The sequence below is a fragment of the Hippoglossus hippoglossus genome, chromosome 6 (genome assembly GCF_009819705.1).
Source record: "Hippoglossus hippoglossus isolate fHipHip1 chromosome 6, fHipHip1.pri, whole genome shotgun sequence".
NCBI lineage: Eukaryota > Metazoa > Chordata > Actinopteri > Pleuronectiformes > Pleuronectidae > Hippoglossus > Hippoglossus hippoglossus.
Window position 1 is genome coordinate 5,899,632 of NC_047156.1, and position 15,786 is coordinate 5,915,417.

Here is a 15,786-nt window from a genome sequence, read left to right on the forward strand (position 1 = left end):
GTCAGGGGAGGGCCAATGATGTGTGTTTCTATTTTTACACCCAGGAGGGAGAAAAAGAGCAAAGTGTTCCCACAACCGCAATTAATCTCCAGCAAACTTTCATGATTAATGTAAAGCACGAGGTTGACCCGACAGCACGGACTGTAAAAAAACTGAAAAACTGGTTTATTTATAGAAAGCGATATAAAGTGAGCCGAGCGTCCAGACTTGATTAAAATTTCAAGGTCAGAGATCGAAGCTTAGAGCTAAACGCACACGATAGAAGTTTAACTTCAACCACTGCAGCAGGCGACAGGAACACCCATCAACTGTATTTCATAATTTATTAATGTGCCCTCATGTGTTCAAGTTCTAATTAATGTGGGATTTAATTAGATGACAGTGACACTCCGGGAACCTTTAATTAATTCTTAATGAGCGCACAGTCGGAGATTAATTGATGGAGCTAAGATTGAGGTTTTATATGGTTAACATGATGTGGATTCAATAAATAAATTGTACAACTAACCTAAAGTAAACTAAACTGTATTTCAATCTTTATTATTCCATAAAAGCTTTGAATCTTGATCATGTAGCGATTTAAATATCAACCCAAAGACCTAATCTCTGCTACTGCGATGGTTTGATAAGTTGTGGGGAAGCAGAAATGGTGGTTTAGTCAAATCATAAGATGCAGAATACTTATGACTGACACACACATACATACACACACACACACACACACACACACTCACACACACTACTGTCCAGATGGCCAGCCCAGCCAACCATATCAGGGATTTCAGAACCATGGAGAGAGACATGTCGGACTGCTGCTGCTTCAAAGCCAATACAGCTGTGTGTGTGTGTGTGTGTGTGTGTGTGTGTGTGTGTGTGTGTGTGTGTGTGTGTGTGTGTGTGTGTGTGTGTGTGTGTGTGTGTGTGTGTGTGTGTGTCCTGCTGCAGCCTGTGTACCTGCAAGCTGTGAAAACAAAACTGAAGCATATGTGGCCTCACTGTGTTGTTAACTTGCTCGATGGGTTGCAAAGCAGCCACAACCACGAGTGTTTGTTTATTCCTGACTCACTCATTCACACTGTTGACTGCCGTCAGCGAAGGTAAACGACACAGGAGGAGGAGGAGCGGTAACGGGGTAAACTGCTGGTTCTCTCTCTGTTGTCTTTCAATGTGAAATTTCAAATGAAACCAACTATGCAGTTTGATTAGTGAGTTAACCAGTGTTTTCAAAATGATGCGAAGAATCACTTATTTGTCGTGTGGATAAAACCATCTCACCTCCAGGTCAACTGCTGCTCTGAATAAGAACAGAAGAGTAAATCTTAAATGTGTGTTCCAGAAATTCACTGGGTTTTACATGTCCATAAATTGGGAGGGGAAACGGGTCTAAATGAAAGAAGCAGAGGCCAAGATGTTGGATCCTACGGTTCCCATAATGCATCTCACGAGTGTCTTTAATTAGACCTCCTCAATTTCCACTTCTTTCGAATCCCTCGTCTCCAACGTCCGACACAGGCTTTCTCAAGTATCAAGCCAAAACTGAGATAAAGCCAATGATCATGGTTACTTTTTTCAAACGTTATTAAACATGGACGTAATGCGTTGAGCTGAGTCTGAATACGATTAAAAGATGTTTGCTATACAAATCCTTCTGTGTTTCATATGTTTAACATCCTAAAGTAACTCTGATATACATTATAATTAAAAGGCGAACCCCTGATAAGCCATTAATATAATTTGTTTTATAAGAGAAACTGCTCCGGCACATTTCGCCCTTCATCAAGGGCAGAGAGATGTCCCCATGTGCTCAGCCACAGGGAAAAGTGCCAAGTCAAGAGATCTGTCATCTATAAAAACACACAGGCACATTTCCACCAGCCAGGGGAAGCTGGCTAATCACAGCCCAGCAACAATAGAGGTCAATCACTCCAGTGAGATTAACAAATAAAACAGATTAATTACATTATAAAAAAAAATACAGTTCAGTGACCCATGTTTAAAATTTGTACTTTGCATGTATTTTAATATATTTTATTCTGTTTTGTGAAGTTGAAATGACATAATCATCACTAGACTGTTTCCAAGATAAATCACCATGGTAACTTGCACTGCACCTAAACAACAAAAACTAAAGCCGTTGTTGATGTAACTTGACTGAGCCAGTACCTGGTTATGATGAATTTACTTTGTGGTAAAACCTTTAGGAGTTTATTGGATTCTCATGGTTATGGTGAGAATCAAAACATGCTCTACTGAACCATTTAAATCCTTCAGTTCAATGTCCTTAGTTGAAACCTCTTTCATTCATGAACGACTGTCTACATAAACACGGAGCTGGTATAATATGAAAGCTTTACAGACGTGAATGTGGATCCTCTCTTCACTGGAATGCTGTTTAGTTCCCTGGAGCCTATTACTCCTCTGATAACAAGATGCTATGCTACATCTTACATTGTATAATGCAGGGTAACAGCAGAAAAAGGCCTTTATGTGCTTTAGCATCACATCTGTCACGTTGGGCCCAACACAATGTGTGCAGTGCACGGTGCTGAGAGGTCTGCCAGGGGACGGGCTGTGTTTAGCTCAAAAGATGTGGCTTGTTAAACAGATTCAATTTGGCTCAAGTCCGCTCATGATAAAGAAGACGCTTGGACTCCTTGAATGCCGCTGTGTGCTCCGGCGGTGCCTGGCTGAATGAACATTGAATCGGTAGACAGAGAGGCAGCTGGGCGTGTGATTAGTTTGCAGAATTCCTAATGACTCTTTATTGCCTCTCTTTTCTCTTAAAATCCATCTTTACATTCTCCGCTCCTCTGTGAGTCCTGTAGCCTTTCAACAGCTCATCATCTACGATCATCGGGAGCGCGCGATTTTATGTTTTGCCAGAAAGCAGCGATGAGTGCGAGCAACCTGCACAAACTGTACCAGCAGAAACTGTGTCATACATAACTCTCTCTCTCTCTCTCTGCTCTGCTCTGCTCGGTAATGTGGCCTCGAGGAGATCATGAGCAAGTCGACCACAAAAACACACGGCCGACTCGCCAGGCCGCTGCAGCTCACTAATTCAGAAACACACGCGGCTGCAGGCGGAGTTGAACATGCACTTCACTGGTATTCATCCCTGAGTCCTGTCATTCACTGGAGAACAAGAAGAGTCGCCAGAGAGAGGAGAGCGAGAGGAGGATTTCATTCAGAGTGCCTTCAGGAAGGAAGCCCCATTTAAACTCACTAGATACAGATTTTCCACATACTGTCACAATATTACGGATCCAGATCCACACCCAAATTTGATAGACACTACATCCCTCTACCAGGTTTTGAGGTCATCATCCAGTAGCTTTTGTGTCAAACTGCAAACTACCAGACAGACGGAGAAAGAAACACACATGAAAACATAACCTCCTTGGCAGACGTAGAAATGTAAATCAAGAAGGAATCGATGCGCATGTCTTACTCTTACTTTAGGGTATTAGGGCTCCGACTAAACTAAAACATCTTCATTATTGATTAATCTGCTGATTTGTTCATGAGTAATTGATTGTTTGGTCAATCAAATCTCCATAAACTGTACTGGAATCATTTTCCCAAAGCCTAAGCAAACATAGTTTAGCATCTTGTTTGTCGGAGCAACATTTGAAAACCCAAATATAATCTGTTTAATATCATACAAGACAAACATTTTTGCTTCATAAATTTAACCGATTGACATGGTTGTAAATTTTCAGGTTCATTTTTTCTTTACTAGTAAGTGTCAGGGTTTTCTCAGTGTCACAGCCTCTCGCATGGTAAATGTGCTGAAGCAATAAACAGACTTTTTAAAGAGACACTGCAGCCTTACGTGGATATTTGTGTGTCTGAAGTTGTTTGTGTGCAGCTGTGCGTGTATGAGGTAAAGCTGCGTCCCAGACAGATCCTCTCCCTCGGGTTACAGCCTGATAAACACGGAGATCCACAGACGCTCAGAAGTTCATTGACACTGAAATAACAGAATAAACAAAGCTGTCTGAAAGATTTTAATTATAAAACTCCCCCCAGTTTTTCATCTTTTAACATAACTTTATCCTCCACTCCTTGAATCCTCCATTCCTCCTCTGCTTCTTATCTCTCCGAGGACAATTTGCCTCTAATACATTTATCCATTCTTGTTCCAGAATCCTTTAAGTGGTTTCTCCCTCTGTCATAATCCTCCTAAATGACAAAAGACCATTTTCCTCCCCAGCTACCGAGTCTCCTCTGTCATCTGAGTTTTTCAGGAACACGCCTGGGGTGAAGACGCATTAGAGCACTAATGTAGGGAGTGTGGACATCGACCCACTCCGTCTCCCTCCCTCCCTCCGTCCTATAGTCCCTTATCCCTTTGTCGGACTAAGTGGTGCAGATATAATGAGCAATGAGGACAGCGCTGAAAAACAAAACAACAGAGGTGTTTGAAAGCTTGCAGGACGATCGGTATTGGTCAGTAAATGCACTCAAAGAGGCAGCCGACAGAGACTGAGCGACAGGAGACAGAATATACAGATAACACAGTCTCCTCCCTCTGCGGTCGATCCCCCTGATAAAGAGGACGCGGCCGAGCCAGACAAACACAGGCTGCGATGCACAGTGACTCTCTTGCAGCTGACATATGGGGCCTGTGGGTGACTCAGTGCTTTTCTGCAGTGTAGGAGGAGAGCGTCCATGACGGACCTGCAGAACTGTGGGAAGCAGAATATATGGATTTTCACCTATTAATTCCAGAAAACTCAGTCTGTCTGTCTGTATGTGGCTGACTGCAGTATAGGTCATAAACCCTGCTTCATCCATGTTAGCAGATGGGACACAGGCTAACCTGAAAAGTCAAAGTACACAATTTGTTTTCTGTTATTTTAAGCAGTGCTTGTCAGGAACCCGAAAGGTACGTGACCAAACCCAACCCCAAATATCATTTCCAAATTTCTGTCTGAACGCAGCCCGACTTGATGGAATATTTTGGCTTCATTTTCTTGCAGTGTGAGGAAGAGGAGATGTGTCGTCCATCTTTGTTTACAGTCTACGCTCTATGCTTGCAGCTTTGTGAGGCTGTGATAGCGCTGAGATGCCTGCACAAGAATACGAGAAGGTTTTTAAACGTCTTGGTTATGTAAATTCTCAGGCCTGTTTACCTCAACATTATTATAAATCTTCCATATGCACTTATACAACAGTCAAGGTCCTTCCTCTGTGCTCGCTCAGTCTCCTGACCTAACTTGACATCAGCGCTCCCGTGATGGAGGACAGGGTTAATTAAATGGCTGAACTACAGGATAATTTAATGTCTAAGAGTGTACAGCCCCTAACAGGGTAAAAGTGACAAAGACAGATCCTCTGACCCTGATTCTGTGTCACACACACAGTGACATGCTCATGCATGCCACTGTATACGTGCACTGTAATTGTGACGAGGCAGAGGACCGATCGCGGTTGTTCTTGCTCTACATCGTCGCTGGATGTAATGGCCTCTGGACATGGAGATAGGACGCTTCTCTTCCCTCTGCATGCAGAGATGATAATCAGGAAAGAAGCTGAAACTCGATTTTGCTCCGTCTAGACACAACCACAGCAGAATAATTGAAGAGGCTGATGCTTTTTTAAAAGAAACAAACATTAAATTCACGTGATCGAGGCGCAAGCTGGAGCTCACACAGTGAAGACCTTTGTTTTCCTCGCATTTCTGCTACGCCTTCAGAGTTTCCAGCACACATCGCTAAAGTAGACGACTAATCAATACAGCAGCCTGCAGGCTCCGGTTCCCCGGTCCCTCTGAGCAACGACTGTATTTCACTGCGGTAAAAAGGAGCTTTCTGGAAAACAGAGTCTGGGCCTGAAGGGGTTTCTGCAGAGAGAAAGCAAAAGGACGGGGAGGGAGGGTCCGTACGGCTTTCATGAGGGTGTCATGAGATTTTAAAAAGTGGGGACAAAAACTAAATAAGGGTCAGACTGAAATAACTTTGATCGTCTTTTTTAAATGGTCTGAATTTTTGCTATTGGCCCATTCACTCACTCTCTCTCTCTCTCACACACACACACACACACACACACACACACACATACACACACACACACACACACACACACACACACTCATACAGTGAATCTATGTGCAGCACTTTCTCTATTACACATCACTCACACACTGCTGGCACAGTCGTTTGTGGCTAGTTGGCGTTCAGGGTCTTGCCCAAGGACACTCTCACATTCCCAGGGAATGAGGGACACTGGGATCTAACAGCCAACCTTCTGGATAGTGGACGACCCGCTCTATACTTCCTGAGCCTTGGCCGCCCTAACCTTTTAAATTGTCCTATAACCAGCGACAAATCCCCACCTTCTCTCTTCCTTTCCTCGTCTCCAATAAGTCACAATCCATAAAATGCAATAACAACAAAGAAACCCAACCGATAGCGCCGGGTCCCTCATGACTCCCACACCCACTCCACCCCCCTACCACTCCATCCTGCCGCCCCTCACTCTCTGCTCTCGATCACAAGATCCGCTACCAAAGCCCCAACTCCGCTCTCCCTCTAAACACAGTCATAGCGTAGATAATAAACAAACAAAAAAAAAGAAGCAATCAGTGCGCACACGCGGGCAAAGAGGTTTTAACATGTGACTCAGCCACAAAGACCAGTGACCTTCCCTTCAGGTCGTCACACACACACACACACACACACACACACACACACACACACACACACACACACACACACACACACACACACATACCAGAGGCCAAAACACGAGGACAGACAGGTCCTTGTTTCTATGCTCCGCTGCATCCCCGAGCCTGTTGCTCGGGTCGGAGGTCAACGCCATCAAACCTGCGGGAAACCTTCCTCCCTCAAAACACTGATGTCATTAACACTCAATAAACAATACAATAATAAGCGTCTAACCACATTAGGTTAGCGTCCTGCTGTGCTGCAGACGTCACAAGGTACAGAAACACAGTTTCATCTCTGTGAGCGATTTGTAAGCGATTCCACAGCTGTTTTCTCTGGGCTTTGATCACAAGGAATCCGTCAGCTGTGTTTCACCAACAATTCAAGCCACGCTACACACAATGGAGCGCATGCAGCCTGGGCTCAGACATGATACGTTTTCACCACATAGAGCAGAAATCGATGCATAATTCCCAGATCACTCCGGGGGGGGCACCTGTAATGCATCCTTTTACCCAGTCAGTGCAGATAGATCTACAACCACAGATGCTCTCAGGCCAGATTGTTCCCCCCCGAGTTGGAGGCCGGGTCAAACACACCAGGGCCTTTGGTAAAAAAAGTTAATAAATGTTCCCAAGTGTTCAAGATTTTGATTCATTTCATTCAATGAGTCTTTTTTCAACTGATTCCGACACGGCTACACATTATTACCTGTATGAGGACATCATCAAGTCAAAAGTGCATGTTTTACGATAATGGTTCTAATGTTGAGAGCCACACATTAAAAAACATTCTGATATGTGGACTTCAAGGCAACACTGTGTAATTTGCTCTTGAATGACTCCAATACAACCATTTCTCAGACAGTCGTGAAAACAGAAGCTGAGCAGAGGTTTGTGTGTTTGACGAGCAGAGTCAGAGGTGCAGGTACGAGGCTGGGGGGGTAGAGATAGAGCCAGGGCCCTTTTGAATAATCATACATCACCGAGTACTGAATGAAATGTAATTTCGAGGCTCCAAAATTAGTTTTGAGGTTTATTCAACGTCAGGAGAGGAACTTTAACACCTGACAGTAACAACCCTGCGGCTTCAGGGACTTGTCTGATACGTTTCCTCAGTAATGTCACTGCAGGAGTTCACCGTCGTGGAGGGAAATATGATAAACACCCCTGGAAATGTCACCCATCATGTGTAATATATTCATGTATGGTTTCCTGCTGCCTGGGACACGGAGGGTTCACGGACCAGTGTGACTTTGCACCACTCATTCTCTGGGCTTTATAATTCATTCTGAAGGAGGTTGAGACAAACAGAAGCTTCACAGCCTCGTCGCTCGTCTCTAATGACCGAGCAGTCGCATGATATATGCTTGACTCATGCAGATATTACTGTTGAGCAAATCCCAGAGGGAGTGGAGTGACAGCTAATCAATCATCTTCAGTGTATTCTCACATGTTGCTGCTCGCTGACAGGCAAACCCCTGGGGAATAATGCACCATAACAACACAATGAGCCCTTTTTATCTATGAAGGGAGCAGATCCTCTTCCACATAGTCCGTCATACAGTGGCCCAGGACAGACAAATCACTGATGGCTCTAGAGATTGACTCTAGACAGAGGGAAGTGAGGGATTATTGGTTGCAATCTGCCACCTCACCACTAGATGCCACTAAATCCAACTCACTGGTCCTTTAAAAATAAAGCTTATCAAGCAGACGTTTAGTTTAGCTTAGCCCAATGGAAGTTGGGTAATAGCATAGGAATACACCCAGAAAGGCTCAGTACAAAGGTAAAAACACTTCTAGTAGTCTCCAAATATGTTATGTTTAATTTATACAAAGTGACGCCACTGATCCCAGCAGAGCACTTTGGTTTTCTAAATTAATTAACCTCCAAATGTGAGTGCAGAGTCATTTTCAGACATAGAAATCAAATGGTTTAATTCAATGAGTGAAATAGTTGAATCAGAAAAATATATTTCAATGACTGCAGGGCTGGTCTACCATTGGACTCAATCTACAGACGATGTGATGAAGACATGAACACGCTGCTCCTCCTCCTCCTCCTCCTCCTCCTCCTCCTCTGCAGCAAAGGCATCCTCCTCCTTCGGCCTCTCACTGTGTCCTACCCGAGGTAGATCTGCCTGGAGACAGCACTTACAAGCCAGAGCCAAGGGGTAACGGGTGTTTCCGTCACTGCTTAGGCAGCTATCCAGAGACTTACACACACACACACACACACACACACACACACACACACACACACACACACACACACACACACACACACACACACACACACACACACACACACACACACACACACACACACACACACTCATGCAGAACAATACAAGAAATGAGAGTGGTCGGGCCAGGGGGCAGAGAGAAAGACGGGGAGGGAGTCCGAGTGAAAGAGCTCGATAAAGGGAAAATATGTAGACGGACACTTTGCTGCCAAAACACACTCTTAGCTTCCTATATCTGTCTGGACCCTGCAGGCAGCAGAGAGAGACGTGCAACTTCTTCTAGTAGACGAACGGCCATGATGACTTTTTAGACGCGCCTATGTCTGTATTAAAGGAAGGCGGGATTTCCACTGAAACAGTTATTTGATTGGTCGGCAAACAAATCATTTCAGCTACTATTTTAGAAAATGTGAGATTTTATTCCAAACTATCAAAACCCACAATCTGAAGATGTCACCTTGGGCTCTGGGAAACTGTGAGGGGGCAACGAGGTTTTGTTTTCTTTCTTTGTTATTCTCAGCAGGATAACTCAAAAACTACTTGATCGATTTCCGTTAAATCTTGTGAAGGGGTGGGACATGACACCAAAGTAGAAGCCACTAAATTTTGGAGCAGATTTCTTTACTTTATCATCAGTGTGTTAGCCTGATATAACAGGACACAAATCAAAGCCAGATACAGACACACAAAAACCAAGTTTGTTACAGCGAGACTGAATTAGAGCAGCTGAGGCCTGTGTGGATTTTTCCTGTGTGTGCCGTCTGTGAGTTCAGTGCGTGTGTGACGTGGGGACTTGTTCCTCCACCAGCTGGGACCTGAACTGAACACACGACATACTGTTGGTGTGACCACAGAACATATGGAAACACGGTGGGGAAGACGCATGCAAATCTGGCCGGCTTGTACATACACTCAGAATAGATTATACTCAGTGGGATGTATAACACTGTACATAAGCCAATAGAACAATCTGCTGTCAGCTCTGAGGGTTAATATGTAAGTTCGACCTCTAGGGGTCTCTCTATCCACACATTAAATAAAAGACCTTAACTGATGACAACAAGAAGCAGCGTGGGATCATGGGAGTTGTGTTTATATTAACACCCTTTCTGATGAAAATCTACCCGACGCCACTGAGGCCTTAAATTTATGTTTACAGATGAAGTAATGCATTTAAGTTTTATACATTAAATATAATAATATATAACAAAAACAGTTGTTTTTAGACATTCTAATGCAGAACTGTTATATATTATATTCAAACTAGTAAAACACTCTCTTTGAGGGCATTTGAAAATTCAACACCGACTGGATGAAACACAATCTATAGTCAAATGAAAGAGAAAAGGTTGGCGATGGCGAGACTGAGTAATGGATTCATCATCTTTCATGAGAGTAACCGACAGCTGCGGTACTACAGGCCACACAGTCCCAGAAGCAATCTCCATTTCCATTTGCTGTTTCCCTGACCTTTTACAATACACCTCTCCGGAGTACAGCGGGAGCAGAGATGATGTTATTGTACTGGCAGGTTTGCACTCGTGCCACTCGGACTCATATTCACAGAGGATCTGCGACAGGCGGACAGGAACCAGGAGGTGTTCTTCTCTGTGGAAGTAATATCACCTCCGGAAAATGTTCCCTCCGTCAGGCAAGCACACACACACACACACACACACACACACACACACACACACACACACACACACACACACACACACACACACACACACACACACACACACACACACACACACACACACACACACACACACAGACACACACACACACAGACACACACGAGTGGGGAAGTAGAGGACACAAAGGATGCAGCTGTGAACGGATGACGGATCAAAACAAAGAACACCGCTGCTGCACTGTTTTATAGCCAAGTGATGAAAAGTCATGCAACAAATCCATAATCCACTACCCTCCTCTCCATCATTTTCCTTTCACCACTCCCCCCCCCCACTGGAGCCACTGTCGACTCCACCGTCTCTTCTACTTCTGCTTCTCTCTGTTCCCCCCGTCCCATCACATTCTCCCTCATCATCTGCCACATCACCCGTCATCCAGTAATTCCTAAGTGTGAGGTATCGGCCGGACAGTGCTCTGCTGCCGGCGGTATGGGGCCGTCTCTTTGTCTTCACTGTGCTTCTGTGAGCTGCACAAGGATCATTCTGACGGCGCATGAGAGTCAAAACAAAAATGTTCGACTAGTCAAGCACTGGAATAGAAAAAAGGGCACAGAGGAAGAGAGCGGGAGATGGAAAAGTATAACCGTGCATGTATAATGTAGCATGGGGAGTGCTGCGCTAAAAGTTGAGCATGTGATGTCATTATTTTTTGATTTGGCTATATATACATATAAACAGTGTATATACGGAGAGCCAGCTGATGGAGTCAGTTGTTTCACATGTTTTTAATGTTTTCTTTTTATGGTTTTTACTTCATCTTTTGTGGAAGATGTTATTAGATCTCTTTTAATGGATTAATAAAGGATAAAGATTACAGACTTGAATTAGCCTTTTCCCTTTTTTTTTTTTGTCACAAAATGATTTTGGATCATATTTAAGTTTTCACACTTGTACATTTCCTTGAGATTTAATCTAGTAGATATATAGTTAGGGGCACATGTAGCTTAGATATGCACACATCTCTGTGGTGCATTAAGTCAGGATAGATCTAAAATGTTAAAGGACAATTTTAAATTACAATGGTTTAAAGAAATAGGACGTTTACTTGGTCCAGGTATTGACTCTGATAATTCTTGACATACACCTTCATTACAGGGGTAACAAAGTTAGACCTTAATGGATTTTACACATTTCTGAGGCCTCGATAAGGACAAGAGATGCTGTGACTCACCATTATTTTCATGATCAGTTAAACTGCAAAATGTTATCTTGATCAGTTAATCAATAAATGCTCTATAGATAATTAAATATACTAAACAATGTCCATCATAATGTCCTGAACCTCAATTTAACAAGATAAAATGTCTAAATCGTCAGTCAAAACCCCAGAATAGAGTAAGATAGTGTAAATAAATGAAACATGGCTTTAATACACTTTTCACTCTCTTTGGGAATGTTCTTGTGACTGAGCGACTTTTATCTCAGACCAGAGTGACCGGTGTGTGCTTGATTAGAGACGACACTGTATAAATAATGATGAGGATTTCTGAGTTGGCAGCACAGAACAAACATCTCTGACTCTCTCGCTCTCTCTCTCGCCCACACACACACACACACACACACACACACACACACACACACACACACACACACACACACACACACACACACTCACGCTCACACACAAAACAAAAACACAGCCTTCAGCTTCTTCTCTCAACTCTAAGAGCCATGTCCTCATCCTCTTTTTCTTATATACATGTATTCATTAATGACTGAATGTGTAAACACAGCCACGTAATCAGGGTCCTGCAGTGCTTCACCAAATATAAATGAATGTGTTTATTCTCACAGTCAATCATGCTGTCCTTGCTTTTTCTAAATGGAAATCCTCATGTGGACGTTTTAGATCGATGAGCCTCTGAACCACCACACACAAGCTGTGGTGAAGATTCAATCACTGATGGAGTCTTGAAAACTCTCTTGGAAAAACTCAGACGTCTGAAATGAGTGACTGGCGACATTTACTCACTGTGGGAAGGAGTCTTGAAAACAAAGGAGCAGGGGAGCACTGGTGTGGGAGGGGGGGGGGGGGGAGCTGGGTGTTACTGGCAGAATCCTGAGCTTGCATATTGTGTTATATGCAGTGTTGCTTTTTGTTGAGCTTCACTGCTCAGAAACACCATCGACTTATATTTCATTACAACTTATTCATGCAGGACTATGGCTGAGCGACCAAATCAATAATTATCGCAATATAATCCTCATCAATAACAATATGTTACACAAGTCCAACATATATCAATATATTTCTTATGTGTTGTGCAAACACAATGAGGTGACACATAATTGCTCAGTTTTGTATTTGCTGAAGTGTTTGTCATTCTCTGCCTGTAAAGATTTTAAAACCACAACCTTCACTCAAGAGCAAAGATCTGAAATAATAATCAGACATTTGTCGTGATAATTATTAATATTGACTGTTGACTGATCAACTGATATGAACAGTTTCATCCTGATATCATTTTTGGCAGTATGGCCCAGCCCTATGCAAGATGAAACGTTTTCCTTGTAAGGGCCCGGTCACACATCAATCTCTCACCTTCACTTCCCACCTGTGCGAACGAGGGATAGAATAAAACAATGGCTTCCTGTGGTGAAACAAATCCCAGCGTGGCTTCGTGCAGAGTTCTACTTTGGTGAACTTTAAACCATTGATACTCGCTTCACATTCGCAATATGTGTGACCGTGCCCTTAGCGTAGAAATTGACGATTTTCTAGGGTCGGATCCAGAAGTGGGACAGGTTGCAAAATCTAATTATTTCATTTGGATTTAGAAAAATCTTAAATCTGCAACTGCAAACATTTAAGATGCTGGAACCACAGATTTTTCTTTATAAATTGCTTAAAAAATAAACTTATTGATGACGTTGCTAATTCATTTTCAGTAGATTAACTAATTGACTAATCAAGTCATTGTTTTGGCTCAACAAGGAATAATTGTATTTACATGAGCCGAGAAGAAGAAGAAGAAGCTTTTTCGAAAAAATTCAACCGAACTGTGAGAAAAGCATTTAACATGCATCCACCTACTTTACACTCTGAGCCACACAGTATTTACCATTTAACACCAAGGTGTCCTCAGTGTTTCTATCGAACTCGGTGCACTGCAGCCAAACACCATTTCACAGAGATGCTGCAGCCCTAAGAGGATACGTGTGTGCATGTGTGTGTCTGCAGGTGTGTAACTGTGAGGTAAACCCCTTTCCCTCAGGTTACAGCCTTTTAACCTGCATCCACCTCCTCAGCCACACAGTATGTAGCATTTAATTTGGGGGGCCCTTTACGGCCCCCATAATAAAAAAAAAAAAATCCTAGATCCGCCACTGGTTGCACAGTCATGCAAACAGGATGATTTTCAGTAACATTAAAGTTGACATGTTTTGTTGGGGACCCTGGAGACAACATGACGACCCCTGCCGGTCCCCACCCTGGAGGGGCCCACAGGTCTGTGCAGAAAACAGCTGACCAACACAAACAACACCTGGGTCATGCAGCCTGTCCTCCCCCCCCCCAACCCCAGACCTCCTGCACCCACCTCCTGCAACTGCTCCAACTCCTTCCTGAGGGTCTCCTGCTCGGTCTCCAGCTCCGCATACTTGTGCTTCAGCGCCTGGTTCTCCTCCAGCACCACCAGTCCGCACTCCGCAGCCCGGATCTTCTCCCGGTTCGCCTCGGCCAGCTCCTGGGTGAGCCGCTGCACCTCGGCTCGGTACTGATCCACCGATTCCCCGCATCCTAAGCCGGCGGCCATCGCCCCTGTCTCCCGGTGTCGGAGCGGCAGTCCCCCCCTCCTCTGTCGGCGGCTCTGCGGCTCCTCCTGCGCCCCTCGGCCGGTTTGGACGGAGCCAGAGGAGGCGGGCGGAGGCTGAGGGACACCGAGTATCCGCCCCCCCCCCCCCTCACTCTCTCTTTAAAACATGTCAAACCAAACAAACACCCTCAACATCCGCCTCTACAGAGAAATATCAGCTAATAGCAGATAAATAACATTCAAACATCCACAACAACAGTTTGATGAAGCCTCGCGCTTTGAAACCAGGTCAGTGAAGTCAGCAGAATACTGAGCATCATTTCTGCTTATTCATGGGGGCGAGGGCGCCACCTGTCTGCAACATGGAGGTATACCACTCTGTCTGTCTGTCTATCCATATCTCTCTCTCTCTCTCTCTCTCTCTCTCTCTCTCTCTCTCTCTCTCTCTCTCTCTCTCTCTCGTCTATCTCTCTCTTTATCTATCTATCCATTCATCCATCTACCTATCCATAAATTTAATAATACATAAATCAAAAGCTCTTCTCAAAGATGGTTTCTGTCACATAGGTAGTTCCTATCAAACTGATGCATGTACAGTGCTCACGTTTTTAAAGTTTGGTTTGGATGAGTTATTTGACTTTAAAAGAACGGGTTGAAACGTCATGATTGACAGAAAGTGAAAGTGCAAGATGGATGCACCTGTGTCTGGGATATTTTGGCTTAATTTTTGTACAATGTTGAAGGATTTAGCTGGATCTAGTGAGAGGAATTATTATAATTAAGGAATAACCTCTGACTAAGAATGATAGTGTTTTTTTAAAACCTGGAGGAAGCCCTTTAATGTGGGCACGGGTTTCCTTCAATGGTGTCTGCCATCTTTCTACAGAAGCCCAGAATGGACAAATCAAACAGTGGCTGCAGAGGAGGCCTTTCAGAGAGGCCACCATCGGTTCTCCTACACACTTGAGTGAGAGCATGGATTTCTTATTACATCATATCTCTTGTCTTATTGTACATCCATGGCTGAGGGCCATTCAGTTGCACTGCAATGTGCAACTTCACCACTAGATGCCATCAAATTTACAACATTTCGAAGAGGGGATATGTTTCTAAATTTTTATCTTCCCTGTTTACACACACCCTGACACCATAGACTTTATGGCCTCACAGTTGTATTGAATTACAAGAGATCTTATAGGTATTGTGGACACTAGTAGCCAGGGGACAACTCATTCATCTCAGTGTACCCACATTGTTTAAACTTCAAAATGGGAAATTTAAAAAACAAAATGTGTTCCTGACCACTGATGATGCACCAAACAAAAAGCAAATATTCATACAGCCCTTTAGTCATTTCTATGAATTCATGACACTGTCTATGTATTATTCACGGATCTTTTGACCAATAATGC

The 15,786-nt window shown here is 43.7% G+C and overlaps 1 protein-coding gene across 11 annotated transcripts in view; it reads right to left on the reverse strand.

Annotated features, from left to right (window-relative positions):
• Positions 1 to 14,670, reverse strand: part of bicd1a (bicaudal D homolog 1a) — a 30,121-nt gene extending 15,451 nt beyond the window's left edge. For 3 of the 11 annotated variants that reach the window (XM_034588533.1, XM_034588532.1, XM_034588534.1), the window contains exon 1: positions 14,159 to 14,668. In XM_034588533.1, coding sequence (XP_034444424.1) covers positions 14,159 to 14,374 — 216 coding nt within the window. In that variant the 5' untranslated portion in view covers positions 14,375 to 14,668. Of the gene's footprint in view, positions 1 to 8,725; positions 8,787 to 14,158 lie in introns of those variants that run through there. The other 8 variants (XM_034588536.1, XM_034588535.1, XM_034588542.1 and 5 more) reach the window with 6 other exon arrangements.
• Between the last annotated feature and the right edge of the window lie 1,116 nt (positions 14,671 to 15,786).